Below are 26,074 nucleotides of genomic sequence, written 5' to 3'. Positions count from 1 at the left end.
CTAATCTGCAATGTACAAACAAATCCATGAGGATGCCAGTGTGGTTAATGAACAGAATCAAGGAAGCTATAAAAGGCAAGAAGGCTTCGTTTAAAACGTAAAAGTCTTGCCCAAGCGAGGAGAATAAAAAGGAACATAAAGTCTGGCAAAACAAATGTAAGTTGACAATAAGGCAGGTAAAACACAGCGACAACTTTGAGCAGCTTTTTGTTAAAAACATCAAAACAGGCAATAAAAATGTATTTAAATACACCTGAAGCATTAAACTAGCCAGGGAGATCATGGGGGCCATGAGATGTCAAAGGTGCAAAAGGATGTCAAGATGCTTAAACGCCAATTTGGTTTTTTTGAGGGAGGGCATCAGATAAAGGCGTTGAGAGGGAGAAACTTGCAGAGCTTAATTGCCAAATTAAAAAAAATTAACCTGTCGCTAGATCTGGACAGCATACCCCTGAGAGTTCTTAAAATAACTCAAATGTGAAATTGTTGATCTTCTAACAAAACAGCCTAGTTTCCTTACCTTGAAAGTAGCCAACACAACATTTTTTGCAAAAGTATCTGGGGGGAATCTAGGAAATTACAGGCCCGTTAGCATAACTTCTGCCGCTTTTTAATTGTTAGAAAGTATTAATGTTGGGATATTTAAACCAAGGGTAGGTGACCTGTGGCCCTTCCTGGTGATCGAGTTAATATAAGAAGAACAAATCAAGATTAGTCCTCATTGCCATATAACTTCCCCACAACCATCTTGGAACAAATCCTGCGTGAAGACTGAACATTGTCTAAACCTCCACATAAGCTTTGTGCAAGCAAACCCAAGACGAAAGCTTAACATAAACTGGGTGTCTGGAGGAGCATAGTTAAAGGATATAAACAGGTCCCTCCATCCCTGGACGTAGGTTTAACCACCACAAACAGCCCTCAGAAAAAACTGGGAGAAGGAAAGCATGTTTGCCAGACTCCAAAAACATGTCAACATTGGCACCAATTGAGCCTCCCAGGGGGGTCATTCCACAGATGGGGAGGGGAGCATTGCTGGAAAGGCCTGTTCCCTTGTTGCCATCCTTTGGAAAAGGGCTGTAGCCCAAAATATGTGGAAGGCAACAAGTTGGTGAAAGCTGGACTAGTTGGCGAAGCCATTTCAATCCCAGTTTAACTTCGATTTTCCTTATCAGAGAAATTGAGGATTGTTCAGGAGAAAAGAAGCCCTTCCCGAAACACTGTTCTCCTGTTGTTTAAGGGTACACACTTCTTTTCTTTTCTTTTAAAACCAGGACCTGCCTTTGTTATCAAGTTGCCATTATTCCACCATCTAATAACTTTTAATGGGCAGGGCAGAAGTACTGATCGATGAGGCTGAAAGCTGTTAGGAGCTGTTCAAGGCTCAATTGTAGATAATTGGACTGGAACTTTTAACTCTTTTCTTTCTTTCGGCCTTAATTCCTTTTTTCTTTCTTTCTTTTCTTTTCTTTTTTTGAGGGATTTGGATGTGTGTTGTTCATTCCTGGTGTTTGAGGCAGGGTTCAGATTTTTCTTAAGCTGAGTACAGAGGCGGCTGCCACCGGACTGCCGCCTTTTTGGGGGTGGGGTTCAGCGTCATGCTAGCAAATTCAAGTCGCACAATTCACTTGGATTTGTAGATCTTGGGCAATGAGCCTGCTTCAAAAAACAATACAAAAGCAGGACTTTGCTCGGAACAGAAAGCAACTGGAAATGGGGATAGATGTTGCTTCCTGCCACATTCTGCAACTTTCCCACATACTGATCAACTCACTAAATGGGTTCTCCGGACATGCCCATTGGCTCTGCAGGCATTGTGACTCAGCCTCCCCTTTTTAGCCAGAAATTGCTGATCCAGAGGCTCTAACTGGATAAGGCAATTAATTTCATATTTTTCTCTTCCATCCTTACACCTCTGAAAGTTTATTTTGTTACTCATCTCCTGTAATTTCTTCTCCCCACTATGCACACTTAACCTGCCCCTTATCTGCGATCCTCTCTGCACAAACTTCCAGTTTCTTTCATCCCTCCTTTCTGCCCCCCCTTTTAAAATTACTTTATTTGTCCTGTAACAGCTTTCCTTCCTCATCCTTACAATTCCCAGTTATCATCACAATCATCACTATTAAAATTAACTGTTTTCTTTCCTTCTGATTTTGTTCAATACTGTCACTGGTCCTTTTGCACTAGAGGGAGACCTTCCTCTTCCTCTTAATCTCTTCTTTTGCCTGCACCCCTGAACTCCTCTGCCTCCTTCTCCCCTTTACTCAGCATGCAGGGAGTTAACTGGTGCTGGAGTTGGTCCAGCCACAGAGTCTACCGCTCCACCAGGGGGCAGCAGTGAGCGGGGCGCTGTGGAATGAAGCCCACAATTGGTCCCTGGCCATCCATTACAGAAACAGAGGGACAGCTTAGAATCATAGAGGTGCAAGTGGCATCACCTGCAACCTGGGGGTCGAATCCACACCCTTGAGATCAAGAGTCTCATGCTCTACCAAATGAGCTATTAATGATTATCGACTTCCAAAGCAACTGCTCTATTCTGAACATAAAAATGGAAAGTGTACTGCTGGTGGTCAACAAAAGAGGTTTAAAGACTCTCTCAAGGCAAATCTTTAAAAATGCTGTATAAATACCAACGACTGGGAAACACTGGCCTGCGAGCGCCCCAATTGGAGAACAGCGTTTATCAAAGGTGTCATGGGCTTTGAAGATGCTCAAACTCAGGACAAAAGGGAGAAATGTGCTAAGAGGAATAATAATAATAATAATAATTTATTATTTGTTCCCCGCCCATCTGGCTGGGTTTCCCCAGCCACTCTGGGCGGCTTCCATAGAAAACCAAAAATACACTAAAATATCACAGATTAAAAACTTCCCTGAACAGGGCTGCCTTAAGATGTCTTCTGAATGTCAGGTAGTTATTTATCGCTTTGACATCCGATGGGAGGGCGTTCCACAGGGCAGGCGCCACTACCGAGAAGGCCCTCTGCCTGGTTCCCTGTAGCTTTGCTTCTCGCAATGAGGGAACCGCCAGAAGGCCCTCGGCGCTGGACCTCAGCATCCGGGCAGAACGATGGGGGTGGAGACGCTCCTTCAGGTATACTGGGCCGAGGCCGTATAGGGCTTTAAAGGTCAACACCAGCACTTTGAATTGTGCACACTTGGCACACTTGGCAAACCCTCACCGTAATCAACTCCCACCCGGAAACCAATGTCCCCACTGTGGAAGGTCATGTGGCTCCAGAAGTGGCCTCCACAGTCATTTACGGACTCACTGTTAAAACCATGTTTATGGAAGACATCTTACTCAGCTTCGAGTGATTGCCAAAGAAGAAGAAGACTCATTGCTATTTATTAATTTGTACCCAATTCGTGCCCAGATGGCTTCTAAGCTGTTTCTAGGGTTGCCATATTTCAAAAAGTGAAAATCCAGACACAAAAGTTTTAAAGCTATTTTTAAGGAAAATTGGCAAAAACGGCACTGCTGACATGGGTTGCCATACGTCTGAGTTTCAGCAGGGCACTTTTGGTGGTCCCACATGCACCCGAGGTTTGACTGGCCTTTACCAAGCAATGAATCCTTAGCGTATAGGCCCTGCCCTGTGGAACTCCTTGCCAATTGGCAGAAGCCACCTCCGCCTGGTTTTAGATGCCTTCTGGACATTACGATATTCAGTCACGTCTTTCGAACCTGAGGTGATTTTGCCAACCATCTCTTACTGATGCGTGTGCTAGGTTTTTTTTAATTGTGTAATACTGTGTTTTTAGCCTTTACATTGTGATCTTTTGTATGAGTGTTTTGTAAATATTTAAATTTTCAAAAATGAAATCAAATACACACTTTCGTGATTAAAATAGATGATAAAACAATCCCGATTAAAATAGCACAGCTACAAAATAGGGGTGATTCAGGGAAAGAGCTCAAGGGAACACCTATGTTAAACAGGTGTATCTTCAAAAGCTGGCAGAATGCCAGTAGAGTTTAGACAGAGAAACAAATAGAAAGTGGGCCTAAATCTCTGCCAGCCACCAACAAATCCCAGCGCAGCTGGGAAGCAAACTAGAGTTGTTGCAACCGTTTATCTGTAGACGGTGTGGACGGTTCAGGTTTACTGCTGCTGACAAGCCAGGGAAATGGCTTGATATATATACAGTCTGCTCAAATCCAAATAATTTATTATACGGTCCCAGCCCTTCTAAAACAGAGGATACAAAGAATAAAAACATAAGCATTAACACATAGGCTTGTTTAAAATATGATATAATACAAAGGATAAAACATACACGTATTTAGAATACTATACAGTAAAAAAAGATACAAAGCTAGGATACAAATTGCAGTTAAAACGAGAGTACCAGCTGAAGATACGAGACCTTTGAGCAGAGAAGAGGCTGTACTTAAGATACTTATTTGTACCTGCCAATAAATATTTTGGGGACTGTTCTGGTGTCCTTCCTGGGTGCTCCTCACAAGGGGGCAAAGTAATCTCTTAATTTTCCTCTCTCTGAAGCTTATATTCAAAGGAGACATAGCCCATCACCCCAGGGACACAGATGATCCTTGTTTGGGGATACCTAGATAACGCCCTTCCAGTATTGCAGAAGAGAAAAAGAGTTAGATCTGGCCCTAGAAAAGTCATAGCAATACTTGGGGATAGTAAGATGATCCAGATATGTAGCACATTACATTAATTCAAACATTAAACCCAAATATATTGGAGGATAAGTTCTACAAGCACTTGATAAAGAGTATTGGCAATCAATATCCTTGATCCGTTGTTCCAGAATAGATTTTACAACAGAATTATCTTGTGTGCAGAGGAAACCCGTAGGGAAGCCTAACGCATGCAGTTTAATAATAAGACCTTTAAACTGTAGCTGATAGTAACATCTTCTTGTAAGAAATAAAGATAATCTGAAGTTAGATCAGCATAAGCAACTTTTTACCAGTATCGCAAGGCATGGGACCAAGCCTTGAATTCTTCGGATGTGAAGCCAGCCTCAAAGCCGTAGCTCAGCAGTTAACACACATCTTGGTATTCCAAAAAGTTTGAAAGAACATTCTCAGCAATTGAATTAAATCCCTTGAAACCGATACAGCAGCTGAAACAAGACTTTAGTCTTACATACTTTTACAGCAGCAGGAATAAATTGTGCTCCCTTAGTAAAGAAAAATGGGTGTACAGCCTTAACAGTATTCTGAACTGCTTGCCCTGCCCCCCATGTATGGGTAGCCCAGGAGAGAGTGGAAGAAAACATAATGCCCAGGTCTCTAAACTTCTTGACTTGGGTCTATACACTGACCATCATCTGTTATCCACTTATTAATTGATCTGCGTCTAGAAAAGGCCATGGTTTTTAATTGCTAATTTTTATTTCACAAAAGTTATACACCTCTTCATTGCAAAAGAACTTCAGAGTAGTTTACAAAGTGATTTAAGGCCTGTTTTGGACAGTGGGACTTCAGTCCCTGCCAGTTTTGGTACATGGCAGTCAGGTGCTAAACAGTTCCCAATCAAGCTGTTTAAATAAAAATTAAATAGTGTAGGAACTAATATTCAACCCTGGCAAATGGCCTTATTGGCAAGGATAGGTTTTGTCAAATTACCCTACAACCCACATCTTATTCGAAGTGTAAGTGATTAAAAGTCGTCTTTTATCAGTGGTGGTGTGGGACTTGGTCCATAGTCTGTCTCTTGAAATTGAATCAAAAGCTGATTTCAGGTCTATAAAGGCAACAAACAAACCATATCCAGAAGGGTTCATATATCTCTTTGCCAGGTGGCTTAAGACTAGGCAATAGTCAAGAGGTGATTGGCCCTTCCTAAAACAGGCCTGTTCATTGGTACTGTTGCCCTTTTAAAACCCTGTTTTGGAGATACAGATAAATATACAGCTCCTGCCCTTCTTCCTTTCCTCTTTTCCTAAGTGCTTAGGTGTCAGGATGCTTTGAGCAAATGAAATGCCCGGCTAATGCTGAATCTGGGTGCCATATTGACTAATGTATTTACTTGACAACAGAGGCATGGTGGATCCAGCTGCATTTGAAAGCCAGTTAGTGGGTGTTGGCTCACCTAATTTGGGTGGGAGATAGATGAAGGATTTCTCTCCATACATTCTCTCCTCCAGCTTCACCTCACTGAAGATGGTTTGGAAGAGAGATCACTGCTTGTGTTGTGTAGCCAGTGTTAGAAATTCCCCAAGCGCCAGGCATGTTTTGTGACTGGTGCGGGTCCAATTGCAAAGGAAGTGAAGATGTCTTGTCACCCGATGTGGCGACTGACATCTCCACTATCTGGTCAGCCAGCCAATTTGTGGAGATATCGCTGTTTTATTCTGGATTGTTTTATTTGATGTTTCTATGTGTTGTAAACCGCTTTGAGGTTTTTTTCTTTAAAATGTAAAACGGTATAGAAAGGAAATGAAATTAAATTAAAATTAATAATAGTAGTACTAATAATAACAGCAAATTTCATAGCAAAAAAAAAAAAAAAAAGCCACAAGACAGTCTGCCGTGGTGACTGTAACCTACATTTAAGGTGCAATTTAGTGATTAGCTTATATATCTGAGTTTCCAACACCAGTATGTACGCTCCTTTTGCTGCTGCCTCCAGTCAAACAGGTTGGGCAGGGTTTTGTATTCAAAAAAACCTATCAGACCCATTTTACTGGGGGTAGGGGTGGTGACGTCTGAGAGAAAACAGTAATTCTCAATATGGGCAATCTGCGGGCTATGAATGAAAGATTGTTTAAATAGTTTGGATGCAAACAAAGGATTTAAAAGCAGCAGGTGGGGGAGGTCAGTATTCACAGGCCGCAGGCCAAATCTCTCCTTTTGTGAGGAGACCAGTCAAAACACTGGGAGGCCTGCAAATACTAGTCGAGGAAAGGCTGAGGTGAGAGCAATGAGGACTCCATCTTTAATTATTTGCCCTGAGCCAGCTGTGTTGCCTGGGGTGGAAGTGGCCTGTCAAATCTCCACAGGTTCTAGGCCAGTGGAGGGGAAAACCTGAGGGCTGGATGTGGCCCTCGAGGCCTTTCTGTACAGCCCTTGGGATTTTTCCCAGACCCTGCCCTCCATTCTCTGCTCCTCACTCTCTTGGCAACTTTTGCCTGACAGGAATGTTGTCCTTGAAGTGTGGAGGCCTCTGACTAGTTGGCTGGAGGATGGAGAGATGCATATAGAAACCTCTGACTTTCTCATGGCTTGAATGTTTTCGTTGTATTTTTATGTTCTGTCGGAGGCCGCCCAGAATGCCTGGGGCAACCCAGTCAGATGGGTGGGGTACAAATAAATTATTATTATTCCACTGTTCAAAGATCAGAGCTGCACCAGTCGCTATGCCCACTTTAGCCTCTTCCCTGTCCACCCCAGGCATCCCCACACTGTGAAGGTTGTCTATGGTTGAAAATTCAGTCCGAAGACACCTCTTCATTGTTCCTCTAGTCCAGGGATGGAAAACCTTGGGCCCTCCAGATGTCGCTGAACTTATTTATTTATTACATTCATATACAGTGGTACCTCGGGTTAAGAACTTAATTCGTTCTGAAAGTCTGTTCTTAACCTGAAACTGTTCTTAACCTGAAGCACCACTTTAGCTAATGGGGCCTCCTGCTGCCGCCACGCTGCCACCACACGATTTCTGTTATCCTGAAGTAAAGTTCTTAACCTGAGGTACTATTTCTGGTTTAGCGGAGTCTGTAACCCGAGGTACCACTGTACCACCTTTATCTTCCAAGGATCTCAAGGTGGTGTACATGGTTCTCCTCCTACCCGTTTCATCCTCACAATAACCCTGTGAGGTAGGCTAGGCTGACAGGTGGTGACTGGCCCAAGGTCACCCAGCGAGCTTCATGGCTGAGTGGGGATTCGAACCCTGCTCTCCCAGGACCAAGTCCAACACTCTAACCATTACGCCACACCGACTGCGACTCCCATCAGCCCCAGCAAGCGTGGGCAATGGCCAGGGATGGTTGTAGGGCAGCAACGTCTGGAGGGCCACAGGCTCCCCACACCTGCTCTGAGGCCTAAGAGGAAAGGGGCGAGGGACAATGAGGCACCTGCCTTTAATAACCCAACTCGTGCTGGTTGTGTTTCCTAGTGTGCTTTTGTTTTGGTCAGGAGTGTGCGGAGGCGTCTGTGGTTGCGCACGCATGTTTCTCTCCCTCCCTTTTTGTTTTGTTTTGTGCGATCTAAATGGATCCAGGTACATAATGCCACCTTCCCCACCCCCCTCCCACCCGCCCTGCCTGTTGGAAAGACTCGCGCCATAAAAATAACAAATGGCGTGTATTTGCTCGAATGTCAAAGTTATGAGTTTATTTTGTAATGATGTGCTCCTGCCTTCATGAGGTAAACTGGCCGTGGCAGAGGTGTTATTAGTAATATGGACCCAGCAGAGCAGAAAGCCGAGTGACCGAGAGATCAGTGTATCAGTCAGCGAAAGGGCAAATGGGAAGAGACAGCGGGAGAATGGGAACAGAGCTGTGCGGCGCTTGGGCTGAGATTAGAAGAAAGGAGCAGTGAGAGAGAGGAAGAATTGAGAGACCGGTGGTCAGAGGCTCATTTTAATGGACCCCTTCGAAGGAAAACTGCCAGGGAGGGGAAAGAGTTGCACCTGTCGGCGTGGTTCGAAATTGTTGACTGAAAGGTGTGTTGTGCAGGCACACAAGGTCTCATTTTCAGACTTGCTCCTTTCAAGGCCTCTCCTGCGTTGTATGTGTCTTTGGCTCTCTGCCACAGTTTCACAGTTGTGCCATGCAAAAAACCACAGCTTTTGTTATGTCTGTTTGGTTGCCAAAGCGAGTTTCTGGTCCCTAGGGGTAGGAAGGTGTTAAGCTTCAAAAGTGCATGGATGAAATCTCAGCCCTGAATTGGAGAGGGACAGAGAGGAGGAGGAGGAGGAGCAGCGGATAGAAGATTTCGAGCATTTCATGGAAGCATAGAATTGTAGAGTTGGAAGGGTACATTGTGGATCATCTCTAGTCCAGCCCCCTGCAATGCAGGAATATGCAGCTGTTGCAGACGGGGATCGAACCTGCAACCTTGGTATTATCAGCACCACACTCTAAGTGACTGAGCTATGCAGGCTGAGCAGATGGGAGGGGTGTCCAAGAACCAGCATAGTCCTTTGCTCCCTCCCCATGGCTAACATAAGCAGAATAAATACTGCAAAATAAACAAATGCATTTAAAAATAAGGTTATCAGTGGATGATATTGGAAGCACCGTGGATTGTGTTGGAAGCAGTGTGCCTCTGAATACCAGGAATCGCAAGTGGAGAGAGCTGGTGGCTCATCTGGTCCTACGTCTTATTCTCTCATTGGACAACCAGGTGTCCCTGTGGGAAATCTGAACAGCAGGGCCTGAGTACAACAGCACTCTCTCGCCACTTGTGATTCCCAGCAACTCGCATTCAAAGGCACAGGGCCTCCAGCAGTGGAGGAACATAGCCAGTATCTGCAGCTATTAGCTAGTCTTCTGCATTTGGTTTTTTTTCCAGCTGCTCTTTCCTCATTCCTTTGTGGCTTGGTGAGTATCTGGGAGTGGCTAAAATTGACCAAGGTTAAGAAAGGTTCGTAAGCCAACAACAAACCATTCAGACTATGGTTTCTTGCCACTGAACAAGCCACAGATAAGCCACTGGGCAGGGTTTGATAAACCATGGTTTCGGGTTGTGTTGGGGCCAAAGAAACCATGGAAAAGCAAATGCTGCAAAAAGTTCTGAAAAAGAAGAGATGGGGAACCTGGGACTTTCTTAGATCCGCTGTTGTCACAATAAACTATGGTGTGTTCTTGCATCTGGAGACTGCCATTGTGTTGATATTTTCATACGGACATTTTTATATTGCATTCTGTTTGCCGTTCTAATGTTAGCCACCTTGATTGGCTCATTTTTCAGAAAGATACAGATCATACATTGCTTTTAAATCAGTGAATACCAGGCTGTGGTCTGGAGGCACGTGAAGGCACCATTTTGCTGAACCTAAGCAGGTCTGGGTCTGGTCAGCGCCTGGATAGGAGACCTCATGCCATTCCTAGAAGCTGCTTTGGGTCCCACGATGGAAGAAAGTTGAGATATAAATGCAATAAAATAAAATACGGTGAATACTGGAGAGGGGACTTCACTGAAAACAATTGGAGTTTCAGGAATGATTTTTTTACATTGTGTGGTTAACAAAAAAAATCAAATAACGAGCACTTGGTTAAAAAGTATCTATCCTTCCCTACCCCTTGCCTTCAAACAGGTGCTTGGAAGAGAGGTGTACACCTCCAACAACCAGCTGGGTGGGATCCAGATCATGCACAACAACGGGGTGACCCATAGCACAGTATGCGACGACTTCGAAGGGGTCTACACCATTCTTCAATGGCTGTCTTACATGCCAAAGGTATTTCTCTCCACCCCCTTTTAGCTCTTCTGGCGTTGCTGTGGGTGGGTGCTTGGCTCAAGAACTGAGCTCTGGGGAGGCCACAAAGATAATCAGTGTGCAGCTTGGGGTTGCTCCTGAATGGCTAGGAGTGCCTTTTGTCAGCTTACAGCTGGTTCACTAGCTATCACCGTTCTTGGACAGAGATCACCTGGCGCTGGTGACTTGCTCATTGGGAACTTCAAGACTTGAATACCGCAATGCGCTCTAAGTGGGCTGCCCTTGGAAGCTCCAGGTGGTGTGAAATGCTTCAGCTAGAACAGAATATCACCAGGAGATAATGTTGGTGCTTAAAAGCTTGGACTGGCTTCCCATCCGCTAGTGGGCCAAGCCGTATTCATGTACAAGGCCCTTAACAACTTGGGTCCAGGACCCCTTTTGCCCTCCAAACGAGAATCAGGTTATATCACTTCTATTTGGCATGGATTTCCCCCAAGGAACCTTGGGAATTGTCATTTCAGAATTCACTTGTTACTTTGCAAAATGGTTGTATGTTCAAAGCCGCATACTTGGCAGGGACTATTACTCAGTGGCAGGGCACATTCTTTGCCTGTCAAAGTCCCCAGTTAGCTCCTGTTGGAAGGGTCAGGGGGAAGCTGATGGAATAGACCCTGGAGAGTTGCTGCTAGTTAGAGTAGACGGTCCTGGGATAGATGGGCAAAGCGCTGGATGGAAGGAAGCCCTCCTGCGTTCCTGCAATGTCTATCTGGCCAAACGTATGAGCATTTCAAGAATCTCGTGTACCAACTTTTCCCTCTTCTCCTCCCCCCTTTCAGAGCGTTTTCAGCCCAGTCCCAATGATCACTGTCAAGGACCCGATAGATAGAGCCGTTGACTTTGTTCCCACCAAGACGCCTTATGATCCTCGCTGGATGCTGGCTGGACGCCCTAACCCAGGTACTTTAATTTCCAAAGAAAAGAGGAACTATCTGGGAAATGGTGGAGACGGGATAATTAATCACTGCACTATCATCTATCTATCTATCTATCTATCTATCTATCTATCTATCTATCATCTATTTATATCTATCTATCCACACACTAATAGCAAAATCACATTCAGTTGCTTTCTGTTAGCAGTAGATTTAAATCTTCAGTATTCTACACTATTTGGAACTTTTAGTTCAGTTCTCCAGCTCAGCTTGCTGGAAAAGGAGCTAGGGCCTTGCAAAAGGGCTGCTTACAGAACTTGCCGTTAGGTTGCAGCCCAAGTTTAGCACAGAGCCTGCAAACTTTTAAAGGAGCTGAGGCTTTGTAAGTCACGTTGCTTTTGACCTAGGAACTCAGCTGCCATAGGGCACTCTCCCTCTGTTAGGAGTAATATCCTCTCCGACTCCCGAGTGCAACGTTCTGTCTGCTGTGCGCTAATCCTGTATGTCAAGAGTGAGAAAGCTCAGGCCCAGGGGCCACAGGCAGCCCTCCAAGCCTCTCTGTCTGGCTCTGGGGACTCTTCCCCTGGCCACGCTCCACACCAGCCCTGTTTTGCACCCTCGAGTGTTTCTTATGTGTCCTTGAACTCTGATGACGTGTCTTGTGAGCATGTGCAGAAACCAGCCCGCTGTACAAAGGTAAAATTTACCTTTGTTCCTCCCCACACTCTTTGCTTCTGGCCTGCCCACCCCTAGTATCTCACCCCTAGGAGTGAAAGGGCTGAAAAAGGTTCCTCAGCCCTGCTATATACAAATAATGATCTTATTATTTGACACCATCCCTCTGGAAGAGGGAGAGCTGGCAGCAGGCTTAGGGGCACCCCAAGGTTTGCAGAAGCACAAAAGTACTTTGGGGTAGGGGAAAGCCCTGACGGGGGCAGCCCTGACTGTGAGGACTGAGCATACCCAGTGGTCCTGGAGTGCTGACTAACTGTTGAGAGAGGGGTGGAAGAAAGGGAGGATGGAATGGAGTATAATTAGAGAGGGTGTGGCCGGCTGCAACCCCGAATAGCACTCCACACAACAATGATTTATTGCAGGTCCCATGTACTGCTGCTGCAGTAGTTAATAATAACAATAATAACAATATTATTTGAATTTATATAGCTAATGCATACTCCATAAGCCCTATAAGGTAGGCCAATATTATTATCCCATATGACAGATAATGGTACCGAGAGAGGGCAGCTATCCTAAGGTCACCTAATAGTTCACTGCAGAGGCAAAATTCTAACCAGGTCTTCCTGAGCAGCACCGTCCTTCAGCAGCTGTATTTATCTGCTGGCTAGAATGGGATTTTTTTTGGCAACTTCTTTTTGGCTAATATTCCGTCCTCCCCCTGCACCACCACCCACCCCGTCATCTTGCCGGCAATTCATCTGGCTTGTCGAAAGCATGCAGGTTCCAAATTGAGTGACTTCGAGTTTTTTAATTTAGTGGAGGCGTTAAGGGGAAGCAGATGATTCTCCGCGATAAGTTTAAAGGAGAGATCTCCTGGGTGAAAAGTTAAAGCCGTTTATTAGGAGAGATAGCGCCGCGATATTCTTCAAACTGACGCCCGATGCGAGGCCCGGAATCGAAACGATCAAGCTCTGGACTCGGCGATGGAGAGATAATTTTGAAATGGATGGTCACATTTTACAGCGGGGGGCCACGGAGCCAAGGAACATTAGAACATAGTAATTTCAAGTTTGGGCTTGATAAAACACTTGCCATCCCGCTGGAGTCAGCAGAGGTTGGCTTTGCTCGGATTCCACTTTTTTAATTGCTTTTGCACTTGGCGTTACAGGGCAAGGAGTGCTTGTTCAAAATTATAGCGTTGCAAAAGAGGCTGAGCACGAGAGGCCTCCCCCACCTCCTGCGTTTGTAGAGAGCCTGTGGGGGAAAGAGGCTTTTATATGAAGCACAATTCTCCTTGCTTAAGGGCAGTGGAGGTTTCCTCCCCACCCCACAAGAGAGAGGTATGGAAGCTGGCAACGCCTGCCTAGAGCCCATATCTCCTTGGCACTGATTTTAAGTCTGTTCCTCTTTCCCACTTTGCTCTATTTGCATCCCTCCTAAACATATCAGGGAAGAGCCATAGCTCAGTGGCAGAGCATCTGCTTTGCATGCAGAAGGTCCCAGGTTCAATCCTGGGCATCTCCAGGTTGGGCTGAGGAAAAGACTCCTGTCTGAAACCCTGGAGAGCCTCTGCCAGTCAGTGTAGGAAACATTGAACCAAGGAGGTTCACAAACAACTGAAAGCCAACAGCAAACAACACCCACCTTCAGAATAAACTAGTCCTTTAAAACAGCATAACACTCTAAACAGGAGATTCAAGCCAGGAGATCAGCAAAGTTCTTGTCTCAATAGTTGCATCCAAAGTTATTATTATTATTATTTATTAAATTTGTATACCGCCCCTCATCTGTTGATCTAAGGGCGGTTCACAAGATAAAAACTTTAGCCCTGTTCAGAGTAGAATCATTGAAATCAATGGATTTGAATAACTGGGCTCCATTAATTTCAATAGGTATTTTCCAGGAACAGCTTACGTTCCTGTTGAACCCGGGACCTTCTGTCTCCAAAGCCCATGCTTAGCCACAAAGAGGTGGGAGCTCCCCCAAATGATCAGTCCATGTCTTTAAGAATTGGCTCAGTCTCGCTACTGCCAAAACAGAGGAGGAGGAGGCGGGGAGGGGGAGAGAATTCCAGTCTGATAGCCTGGCTTAAAAGAAATTTAAAGTGCATACATTTTAGAAACCGGGGGAAAGCCTTGAAGAACAACCTCTTTTAATGCCTTGGCTGCCTTCTGACAAATGTTTGCCTTGTCTTGTGAGAAAGAGAAGGGGGAAAGGAACCACCCCGTAGAGTTATTTATTTAAAAGCAAGGCAAATTCCCTCTGCTCCCTGTGTCCCATCGTTTAACAGTAAATGATGCCTTCTGCTGATAAATGGCCCTCGCTATGCAGACGAGCAAATTAAAGAGACAGCCACAGCGGCTGGCAGCAGGCAGACATTTTCATAGCCTTTAATATATAACTTTTGGAGAGATTCACTTGGCATTGGCAACTTCTCTGAGAAAGTCTCTTTCAGAGTTTGCATTGGGCTCTCCATGTATTGATGGCAAGGTTAAAGGTGGCCTCCTTTTTCCCCTGTATTAATGCATTTGTATCCCACTTTTCCTCCAAGTTTTTCAAGACAGTGTGCAGGGTGCTCCCCTCACAATGTTGTTATTATTATTTTGTTTATTAAATTCATATGCCGCCTTCCACCTGAAGAACCCGGTGCGGTTCACAACAGAAACATACAAAATGAGAATACCGAATATGAAACAAAAACAAACGAATAACCCCCTTCCCACAAACGCTTCTCACAACACTCCTGTGAGGTAGGATAGGCTGCAAGACGGAGACTGACCCAAGTGAGTGTCATGACCACATGGGGATTTGAACCCTGGTCTGCCAGGTCCTAGTGTGACGCTCTAACCACTGCACCACACTGGTGTAGCTATAGCAGAGTTGCCTGTCTCCGGAGAAAACTGAACATGCTTCAATTTATACATAGTCCAGGGGGTATCAGCTGCCCCTCTTTGGCTTATTGGTTCAATGAGACTTCCTTGGTTGGTTTGGCTGATCTCTTTGTCATTCCTTCCCTTTGGCTAGACCCGCAGCAGTTCTCAACTTGTGGGTTCCCAAATGTTGTTGGACTACATCTCCCATCATCCCTGACCACTGGTCATGCTGGCTAGGAATGATGGGAGTTGTATTCCAACAACATCTGGGGACCCACAGGTTGAGAAACACTGGGCTAGAGCAAGGCAGGCTTAAATCTCATTCCCTCCATGACTTCCATTAATGTAACACAACTTCCTTTTCTCCCCAACGTGCCCCACCCCTCTGTCCCCCTCCGCCAAGTCTGCTCTGGAGGGTTGAGGGAACTCCCAGGACAGATTTGAGGGGCACACAGAGGGAAGGGAGAAGTCATTGTGCAAATGGGATGACTTTGCAGGCTGCAACCCTAAAGCATTTTGAAAACGACGACAAAGGTGCAGTATGTGGCACCTTAAAAGATACAGCACATTTATTGCAGCATAACCTTTACCTGCACTTGAGAGTCCACTTCATCAGATGCAAGAAAATGTTATAATTCATGTGAGCAGATATGCAATTTGTATGCATTGTCTTGTGCTTTGCTTTTAATTATGTTTATTTATCTGCATATTTATAATCCGCTTCGCAAGACTCGGGACAACTTGCGCTCACTTCCACTCCTCTTGATGTTTCTCCCCTCCCCCCCGCCTTTCTTTGTAGCTCAGAAGGGCCAGTGGCTCTCTGGATTCTTTGACTACGGCTCCTTTTCGGAGATCATGCAGCCGTGGGCTCAGACAGTTGTGGTTGGCAGAGCCAGGTAAGTTGTTGTTTGACATTTGACATTTGTGGAGAATTTTGCATGTTCAAAGCACTGAAAGGTACATTATTTTGTTGTCATTTCTACAACAGCCCTGCACGGGAGCTCAGTATAATTATCTCCGGACTGCAGATTAGGGCAGGGGGCCTGCCTTAGGCCCTGCTGTGAGTTTTGCAGACGGATATGAAATTAAAACTGGTTTCTGATTTCTAGGTCACAGCCAAACTTGTCAGTACAGTAAGTTGGGGTGGGTAACCTCAAGCGCAGGGGCCAAATGTGGCCCTCCAAGCCTCTCTTTGTGGCCCTCTTCCATAGGCCAGTCCCCTGGCCACAGTCTTCACTGCCCTTGCTTCATCCCTTCCTTTAATGTTTTTGCCTGGGTGGAATATGTCCATGAACGCAAATAATGCATTATTCCCTGCCTGTATGGAGGATTGGGAGGGTGTTTGGTGAAAGCTCAGTAAAATCCGCAAGAGAGAATGTTCTGCCTCGTATGTACTTCTCTGGCTTTCTTGCTCAACTTAAGCCCTATTGTGGTTCAGAGGGAAAGGATGGCTACATATGATGCTGCAAAGTGACTAAAATACTGAAAGCCAAGGAGAGGCAATATTCTAAATGCCTAATCACTTTGCATATGTTTAATTCTAAAATTGATGGCAGTGCTCTATAGATTTGGGGCTGGGTATGTGAGGGTTCTCTTCCCCCCACCTCAAAATAAATTTCCATTTTCCCCAACAAAACAAAAAGAACAAATCCCCACAAGCAGCAGCTGCTGTCTCTTCCTTGGGTTTGGGGGGTTTTCAGTTGGAAAAACTGCGCAGGAGGAAAGGATTTAACCCCCTCTCTCATTTTGGATCAGGATCCAAAGTGTTTAAAAATGTAAAGTTGCACAAACACAATTGTGCATTTTGCCATTCGTTACCAGGCTGGGTGGAATACCTGTTGGCGTGGTTGCGGTTGAAACCCGGACAGTGGAGCTGACCATTCCTGCAGACCCTGCAAACCTGGACTCAGAAGCCAAGGTATGTTTTTTAGCTCCTAAAACATGGCATGGGTCCTTGGGGGATGCTGAGGGCAGTTGTTGTTGAGGGTGGTGAAAATGTGTCTGTTTCGTTCTTTGCAAATGGGTATGAAAAGTGACAAGGTAATTCCGACTAGATCTAGCATGATGTAGTGGTTAAAAATGTCGGACTAGGACCTGAGAGTCCAGGGTTCAAATCCCCACCTGGGCATGAAGCTGAGTGAGTGACCTTGGGCCCAGTCACTGCCTCTCAGCCTAACCTGCCTTACAGGGTTATTGTGGGGATCTTGGAGGAAAAGGTGGGATATAAAGGCAATAAATGAATAAAAATGGGACAAACTTTGGAGGCAATGAGCCACAGTGCACGCAAGCCTCCAAGTTACACAGAGCTCTGTGTTAGTAGAATGGGAAGGACTGCTTAACTTCTCAGTTAATTCTGCAACAAGGCACTGACTTAAAATCTGACCTTGGGGCCACTCACTTGCCCGCATGCATCCGAAGCATATCCCTTTGAAGTGATATAGCACTGGGGGATATCTGTGATTCTCCAGCTGATAGATACCAACTCCCATCAGCCCTAGATAGACCGGCCAATGGCCAGGGGTGATGGGAGTTGTGTGAGATGTAGGCCAACAACACTGATGTTCTCCAGAGCAACATTTGCAGGGAGCAATCCTCCATCCTTCACTCACATGAAAGGAGGGGTGTAAATGCAGTGGTCTCCATGGGTTGCACACGCAGAGACCCACCACACCTCCCGTTTTGCTGCATGCCCTGCCTGTTTTCGCAACCCCCCTGCCCTGACAGCTTTTCCTTGATGACCCAGCAAGTCTTCAAATAGCTTTTGTGGTGTTTCTGCTGGGGTTGTATCCAGGATTCATCATGCTCTGAGCAGACCCATTGACATGAGCGGACAGGACCACCGTGGGTCCGTTCCATTTCCACGAGTCTGCTCTGAGTGCAGCCCCCTGTGTCTTAGCAGCTGTGGACTAAAGCAACCTTAATCTCCTGCAGTTAATCGGTTTTGGTTTTGTACTGGCAGCTTTCGCTGCTGCTGCTAATGCTGCCTTGCAGTTGATCCTTGTACTCACCTGCAAACCATTTCCTCTCACTCACCTTGCAACAGATTATCCAGCAGGCTGGCCAGGTGTGGTTTCCTGACTCAGCCTTCAAGACGGCTCAAGCAATAAAGGATTTCAACCGGGAAGGGCTGCCGCTGATGGTCTTTGCAAACTGGAGAGGCTTCTCTGGAGGAATGAAAGGTTATTGTTGTTATTATTGTTGTTTAAAAATGGGTGGGTTTTTTTCAGCCAGTGGTTGCTTTTGCCCATTGGGATTGGTGGGGTGGACGGCAGGGAACCCAACAGTACGTGAAACTGACTAATTCTTGTTTTTCCCACATCCTCCTCCCTGCCGCATTGTACAAGGGCAAAACTGGCAATGAGGAAGAGGAAGTTGATAGCAAGGGCCACCTCTGGGCTGGTTTTAAGGCAGCAGGCAGGCAAATGGATGCTAGCCAAGGGTAGACAGAGGCTGGTGGGGCAGTGCCCTATTTGTCCTCATGGACCAGCTTCCACTGTGGGGAGGAACATGTATTCCAGAGAAGAAGCTTCCTCAAAGGGCGATCACCTTGGACATTATCCAGTGTCAGCTGACAGAGGAACCCAGGGAGCAAGTTAAGGGAGCATCTGTTGTCAATCTTCCCACACTCCTTAAGAGAAACGCTTGCAATTTTGGTTTCCATGTTGGGCAGTAGGGGGAGGTGGGAGCTGGAGGGGGGCAGAGGATTAAGCAGAGAATGAAAATAAACAATTATACCACCCCTCAGTGCGCCTAAGAACACACAAATACATGCATATATACACACACTCCGCTAAGATTTGGCTGCGCCGTGGGTAAAATGACTCCAAAATTGTGTGTAATGAGTAGGAAAAGATTAGAGATCGCTCTTGCCATGTTGAGAATTGACATTAGTAGAGGAGGAGGGGGGGGGACTCTTTACAAGTCGGCCTAGGAGGTCTAATTTAAGCCGTTGCACGCACACACACGTGTCCCCAAACACACTGGCTTTTGCACATATATTTATATCCCTATATGCATATATAAACAAAAAAATCTGTATGATAAATAAAGGTATATCGAGAGTGGGAAAGGTTTATTTTTGCCGAATGAGCTCCGTCTAGCCGCAAGGCTATTCAACATAATGCAAAAATTAAATTATTATTTCCTCTTTAAAAAAAAGAAGGAAGAGGACGCCTTGAATATTTAGATGGAGGGAAGCAGTTTATTTAGACGAACCGCCAGTGACCCACAACAGCGAGACATCAAGCGTGAAATTTACTCGAAATTAGCACCGGGGTCTTGGGCTCAGCGTGAATAGCGGTTGATAGGATGCAAATCCCAAAGATATTAAACCGCCTTGCTGGTAGCGCTACGGGGTCGCTCTCAGTTGGTTTTTCATGTTATACTTATTATTTTACCCGCCCCACCCCCACCCCCTGGGACAGGTTATAAATAACAATAAAAAGGGGAAACGGTTACCAGAGACTTTGACCAGAATGAAAAAAAATAAAATGAAAAGACCTTTAAAAACAACTACAACAAACTCTGATTACCTGCATGTTTATATCGCGGTGGAACCTGAGCGTAATGGATTTAGGAGACTCTTTTTATATGTACGCAATGGGTGTATTGCTTGGTGTGTGTGTTGTCATTTTTACTCTGAAGCCCCATCCAAACTGCTAAGGATGATTCGAGCTTTGAGTGTTGCCCAGAATTGATGGACAGAGTCAGAAAGCAGGTGGGGGAGAGAGAGAAAGTGCAGTTACCCGAGCAGAGAAAAATTCCAGACGCCTGTGTTTGCCAGTGCAAACCTATAAGGTTGTTCCGGTGGCCTGGGAAATTAGACTTTTAACTTTGCACCGGACGGTTTGAAGGATTTTCTGTCAGTGGCAGAATGTTCTGAGGTCATTGTGTCAAAACTGAAAATGCTTTCCCAGCCCATCAGAGACAGGGATCAACTATCTCTGCTTCTGCTTTGGTTAGAGCCCCTGCTTCGCATGCAGAGACCCCCCAGGTTCAGCACCCACCACCCCCAGATAGAGCTGGAGGGGAACCCCTTTCCGAAGCCCCAGAGAGCTGCTTCTGCCAGTCAGGGTACATGATACTGAGCCAGATGTCCAGTAGTCTGCTTCCTACGTCCTTAGACATAACATGACATTCTCTTCCTCTAACCTGTGGCCCTCCAGATGTTGGATCACAACTCCCATCATCCCTGTTGGCTGGGGTTGGTGGAAGTTAGAGTCGAACAACACCTGGAGGGCCACAGGTACCCCATCCCTGCTCTAAAATAAGCTTGTGTCCCCTTCAGTAAGTCTGCCCAGCTATACTTGGGACTTCTTCCCCAGTAGCACAGTCCTTTACTTTCATCAGATCTATGTCCTTTGCCTTTGCCTTTGCCTGTTAGTTTAACAGAGGGCAATGGAGGGACTGTGGAACACAAGCAAAAATGTACATAGGAGGCAAGTCAAACCTTTGGTACATTTAGCTCAGTACTGCCCACTGCAGAGGTTCTCAGGTGGCAGTAGAGAAGATCCTTTCAGGTGGTCTGTAGGAAGGTTGCAGAACACTATGCTCACCAAAAACAAACAATGATCTGGTTCATCCATCACATTAAGAAAACAAATCTAATTATTTTTTTAAATAGGGGGGTGGTAGTGGTATAAATTAATGTAGCCTGGACTTGCCAGTCTGCAATTGAATTCCATGCAAAAATAGCTACATTCAGGAAGCTCCCTTTGATTCATTCCTGCCCCATCTCCCTTTTCTCTTTATTTTTTTAAAAAATCTCCGTCTCCGTGCAAATGAGAAAGGGAGGGAGGGAGGGAGGGAGGGAGGGAGTGCAGTCTTCCCCATTTGGCCAGCCTCCTTCTACCGAGTTAAAATATACGCTCATGGCAGGAGTGAAAAATGCCAGGCTAATTACACAATTATTTTATTATGTAGCACTACTAAAAAATGTCTCCTAAAGAATTAATTTGGTTAAAATAATTTGAATTGAGCAATTATTTTCTTAACATTGGAATTAGCTGAAAGGAGCTTCAAGTGGTTTATTGCTAGCACTACATAATAAAGTGATTGTTTAATTAGCAATAAATTTGTCATTCCCCTTATATATATATTTATATAAAAAATAAGGATCTTTTCTTTTTCACCCAGAGATGACATTCACTCCCCCTTAAAAAAAGTTTCCCCTCTTTGCTGCTAGCATTTTTTATTTTTTTTAGTGTTCCGTTCTCCTGAACATCAGTTAAAGAATACATTTGAGCAATCCTTGGGAATCCTTCAGGAGTGCAGTCTTTAAAAAAAAAACGCTATTCCTCACTTCCCACGATAACCAGGAATATTAGATTACAACCACCTTGTAAATGAACCCACGAAAGTGTCTGGTAGGGGGTGTCAGGCAGGGAGGCCAACAGTAGGGGGAGCCAGAGCCAATGGCAGATAGAGCCAACTAGTTCTAGATTTGTCCCTCCGCCTCCCCACTTCTCAGTTCTACAAAGGGCAACACTGAGATGGAGGAGGAGGGAGCTGCCAGGCAGGGCCAGGTGGCAGCTGTTTGAGGGCAAACTGGGACTGGTGGGGTGGAGCCCCATTCACCCTAATACAGGCATGGCCAGACTTGACTCTCCAGGTGTTTTGAGACTACAGTTCCCATCATCCCTGACCACTGGTCCAGTTAGCTAGGGATGATGGGAGTTGTAGTCCCAAAACATCTGGAGGGCCAAGATTGGCCATGCCTGCCCTAATAGATCAGCCACTCCTGTGTACTACAAGCAAAACAATGAGGTAGCCAGAAAACACCCTCCAGATGTTTGGGACAGCAGCTCCCATCAACCTCAGCAAGCACAGTGCAAGGTCAGCAGAGGCTGCCATCATGCAGTCTGACTGCCCCTGAATGTGGAGGTTCTGTTTGGCCCATGTGGCTAGCAGCCATGGATCTATCTCCCTTAACCGTTAAAAAGCAATAACAAGCCGTCGGAGATAAATGGCGCGTGGCCACGTCACCTCAAGCTGAAGCTGTGAATTCCATGAGTTAACCGTGGTGGGCTCTGTGCGCAGCCTTACTTCCTGTTTGAAGGATTCTTACACCTGTGTCCTTTCCCCTCCCTGTGCAGACATGTACGACCAGGTGCTGAAATTCGGGGCCTACATCGTGGACGGTTTGCGGGAGTACAGGCAGCCTGTCCTTGTTTACATCCCGCCCCAAGCGGAGCTGAGAGGAGGCTCTTGGGTGGTGATCGACCCCACCATTAACCCCCGGCACATGGAGATGTACGCAGATCGGGAAAGCAGGTAATTGCTTCAGTCTCGCACCTCCTTCCATCCCAGCTTGCCTACCTCAGAGATGCAAAAGCCCAACTAGCTGAGAGATGCCCAGATCCCATCATCATGAAGTTGAGAGTCCGAACAACCTATCAAAAGCTGCCGTTTACAGAGACAGACCCATTCAAGTCCACCTGACTGCAGCAGTGAGGGGTGTGGCCTAGGGAGAAGGGGTGTGGCTAGGGAAAAGGTGTGGCCTAGAGAGAGTTTTAGGGCCATACAGTGGTACCTCGGGTTAAGTACTTAATTTGTTCCGGAGGTCCGTTCTTAACCTGAAACTGTTCTTAACCTGAAGCACCACTTTAGCTAATGGGGCCTCCTGCTGCCGCTAGAGCACGATTTCTGTTCTCAGCCTGAAGCAACCCGAGGTACTATTTCTGGGTTAGCGGAGTCTGTAACCTGAAGCGTATGTAACCCGAGGTACCACTGTACAGAGAGGCCTGCATTTGGGCTCTGCATCTGAGATTCCGCTCTGGAAGGGTGTGAAGCAGAACAATAGGTGTGGCTTGCGGAGCAGACTACAACTCCCATCAGCCCCTGTTGGCACGACCCACTGTGGTCCAGAATGTCAGGAGGGCACCATGTCCGGTAAGGCTGCTTTTAAGGCATAAAACTGCCAAGAAACCTAGTCTGGCAATTTGAACAATGCGAAGGGATGCATGGTCTGGGGATTTTTTTTGTTATGAAGCGCTTCCTCCTCCAGGGCAGATGCCACACTCAAATAAATCCTAGTCTAATATATGATTTAGTGCTAGAGTTCCCCTCTTTTTCATGAGGTTTGGATCCCTCGGAGGCTGCTTGCTGTGGGGGAGAAGGGTCTTCCCCACTGAGGGGCACCTCCCAGTCTAGACGCACTCAGCCTTGAATGGAGTAGCCTCTTTGAGAACATACTCCTTTTTATTTCCCCCACCCCCTTTCTTCAGAGGAGGGGTTCTGGAGCCCGAAGGCACAGTGGAAATCAAGTTCCGAAAGAAAGATTTGGTGAAGACAATGAGGCGTGTGGATCCCATCTACGTGCGTCTGGCAGAACGACTTGGTGAGTGTTGGTGGGGTTGCTCATGTGCAAATAAAAACCTGTCCAGCTAGTTTCTAAGAAATGCATCCACTTTTCCCTTCTGTTGGCCCATTTTGAGGCTTTTGCCTGTCAGAATCATGGGGGGTGAAGGTTTGTTTGGTGGTGTTTTTCCACTCCTTATTCATCAGATTGTAAGGCAGAGACCAAGAAAGCATTTAGGAGGAGTGTGTTGTGTGGAAAGGCCTGTCTAAGGTCAGGTGTGTAGATTTTTTGGAAACGATTGGAGGCTGCAGTTACAGTTCCTGCGTTAATTTACAGTGGAGGCTGGTCCATTAGGGGGAATGGGGCAGGTGGTTGGAGGAGTGCTGGACCTGGACACAGTAGTAATATTTGGGATTTATACAGTGCTTTCTCTACTCAATAAAGTGTATCAGTTCAGAGAAAAGGCGAGTGAGAGGTGACATGATTAGTGTTTATTAAATGTTCCATGGCATGGAGAAAGTGGAGTTTTTCCTCCCTCTTTCATTGCGCTAGAACTCATCCAATGAAGCTGAAGGTTGGGAAATCTGGGACAGATAAAAGAAAGTGCTTTTTCGTGCAGCATGGAGTTTATGGAACTTGCTCCCCCAGGAGGCAGTGATGTCTACCAACTTGCGTGGCTTTCAGAAGCAAAAATGATTCGGAATACCAGTTGCCGGAAACTGCTGGAGGGGAGAGTTCTCCTGTGCTCAGGTCCAGTGTTTGGGTTTCCCACAGACATCTTGGTGGCCACTGTGAGAACAGGACGTTAGACTAGGTGGGCCATGGGCCTGATCCAGCAGAGCTCTTATTTGTGCCCTTACATTCTTATGACTTTTTTTTTTTTAATACCTTACTGCATGTTGGTGCCATATCTGTATGGAGGTTGCATTTAGGCTGCTTGGTTTAAAACCCACAAACATTGCAGCTAGGCTGCTTTGCACTGAACCCTGAAGCTGTGTCTGAAAGCGTTTTGTGGTACGGCAAACCAGGAACAGTTTGCCCTTTCTTCGTAGGATCTGGATGTGTCCGAGCACAAGGGTGAACATTATTTTGAACACATGACTCCTCCCAACCAGAGCATTAGATGTGCTGAACTCACACCCTGAATCCCCATTTTTGATTCAGCTGCTGTTAACATCCCCTGAATCTCTTCTTCTCACCCTGGTTTGCACTCAGCCTTCCAGAGGTATCAATACAAAACCAAAAAGAGCGCTTTTTACTACCATTAAAAGATGCTTCAAATTTCTCCCCCTGCCCTTTTTTTAAATAACATGGTTTGTTTGTGTGTGTTTTGTTTTGTTTTTATAAAAAAAAATCTATTGACGCCAATCTCCCCCCACCAAAGAAACAGGCTAATAATTTCTGTGCAAAACACCACCAGTGACACCATAGGCGGAGCCCCTTCTCCACCATCCAGAGAGAATGGGAGAGTGTGCATTAAAAGCTTTGGTTGCTGATAAGTGTCTTGCTTAGATGGCTCATAATTGCTCTCAATGTCGGGCCATCGGTGGTGGTGGTGATTCTCCCCCACCCACTAATGCTGTTCAAAAGCAGGATGAGCCTAGATTGTAGGACACAGCGAATTGCATAATTTCTCCCTCTCTCTCTCATTTTTTTCCATTTTTTTTTTTGGTGTGCCGGTTTTTCTTTCTGGCCAATTTAAAATTTGTCAAAGCCGGTCGTCTTCTGGATCACTGCCCTTTGATATTTTGCGCACTCCATTTGCCACAAACAAGCCGCAGGGCCGCGGTTCATGCTGACTCCAGCAGAAGCGCAGAGAGTTCCATTTATCTTACAACAGCCTGCCGCACACTTGCTCATTAGCTGGGGGTTCGCTGCCTCTCTTAACCCCTGAATGGCCGCCATCATTTCTACCGAGCGGCTGCTTTGTGGCAACATCGGGGGGGGGGGGGGACGGGGACGACGACGGACGGTGCTCTTGCATCTGTGTGTCGTTTGCGTGGGGCGGGGGGTGGCTGGGTGGAGGGAATCTGAGGGCAGCGTTGCGTTTTCCTTCTGAACCTCTCTCTCCGCCACTGGGTTTCCACTGGCAGAGAGGGCTTGGGGGCAGCACAAGGAAGATCTTGAATAATGTGACACAGATCTGCTCATTATCAATTTTTTCCCAAGCGTCGTAACCGAAATCTTTATTAGTTTCGTGTTTATTAAAATGTCACTCAATGTTACGTGTTGAGCTTTGGCGTAAGCGGAAGAGCTTTGGCGCAGCAGGGGGGGATGTGAGGCTGTGTGTCTAGCGCTTTTAGGCTGCTTAAACTTTTTAGAGCTTGCCAGTTAGGCTTTTTTTTATTAAAAAAAACAACCCACAAAAACTCACGAGATTTATTTATCTTTAAGTCTTCTGGTGATGATTTGTCGGCAGAAATGGTTAATCAGGAATGTGTGACTGCGAAAACAATCAAGCCAACGTTTGAAAATGAAGTCAATATGAAACTGGCCATAGTGCAGCATGCAGCCAAGTGTGGTTTTTAATTCAGTACAGTCAGCCAGTGGAACTCCACGGCACAGGCCAGAACAGGGGCCCACTGGAGAGACTCGGTATAGGGGTGGAGTCAGCTACAAAATGGTAGTGGATAGAGACAGAGTTTGGCCATATCAGTTCGCAATTAAGAACATCATTTTCTATTGAGAGATTGTTCTTTTTGAAATGGCTGAATTCTTTGGCATGGTGATTTCCTTGTGGCAATGAGTTCCGCAGCTCAGTTTCCCTCAAACTAAGTACAGGTGTTGGCTATGGAAGTATTGTGATCCAGTCTCTCCTTTTTGGGCAGAATTTGCTGATAAAGAGGCTAACTGGAAAAGGTCATTTATTTTGCATTTTCTCTTACTGCCTTTACACTTCGCAGAGTATGAATTCTTCTC

The 26,074-nt window shown here is 45.9% G+C and overlaps 1 protein-coding gene across 10 annotated transcripts in view; it reads left to right on the top strand.

The window, feature by feature from the left end:
- ACACA (acetyl-CoA carboxylase alpha) overlaps positions 1-26,074 on the top strand; it is a 198,692-nt gene that overhangs the window by 148,838 nt on the left and 23,780 nt on the right. For all 10 annotated transcript variants that reach the window (XM_083587362.1, XM_083587369.1, XM_083587367.1 and 7 more), the window contains 7 exons: positions 10,251-10,394; positions 11,210-11,330; positions 15,656-15,752; positions 16,678-16,774; positions 17,900-18,035; positions 21,951-22,128; positions 23,082-23,194. In XM_083587362.1, coding sequence (XP_083443488.1) covers positions 10,251-10,394; positions 11,210-11,330; positions 15,656-15,752; positions 16,678-16,774; positions 17,900-18,035; positions 21,951-22,128; positions 23,082-23,194 — 886 coding nt within the window. The remainder of the gene's footprint in view (positions 1-10,250; positions 10,395-11,209; positions 11,331-15,655; positions 15,753-16,677; positions 16,775-17,899; positions 18,036-21,950; positions 22,129-23,081; positions 23,195-26,074) is intronic.

The sequence above is a fragment of the Podarcis filfolensis genome, assembly GCF_964270895.1.
Source record: "Podarcis filfolensis genome assembly, chromosome: 15".
NCBI classification, from domain to species: Eukaryota; Metazoa; Chordata; class Lepidosauria; order Squamata; family Lacertidae; genus Podarcis; species Podarcis filfolensis.
The sequence above is the reverse complement of the archived record's forward strand: the minus strand, read 5'-3'. Positions and strand labels throughout refer to the sequence as shown.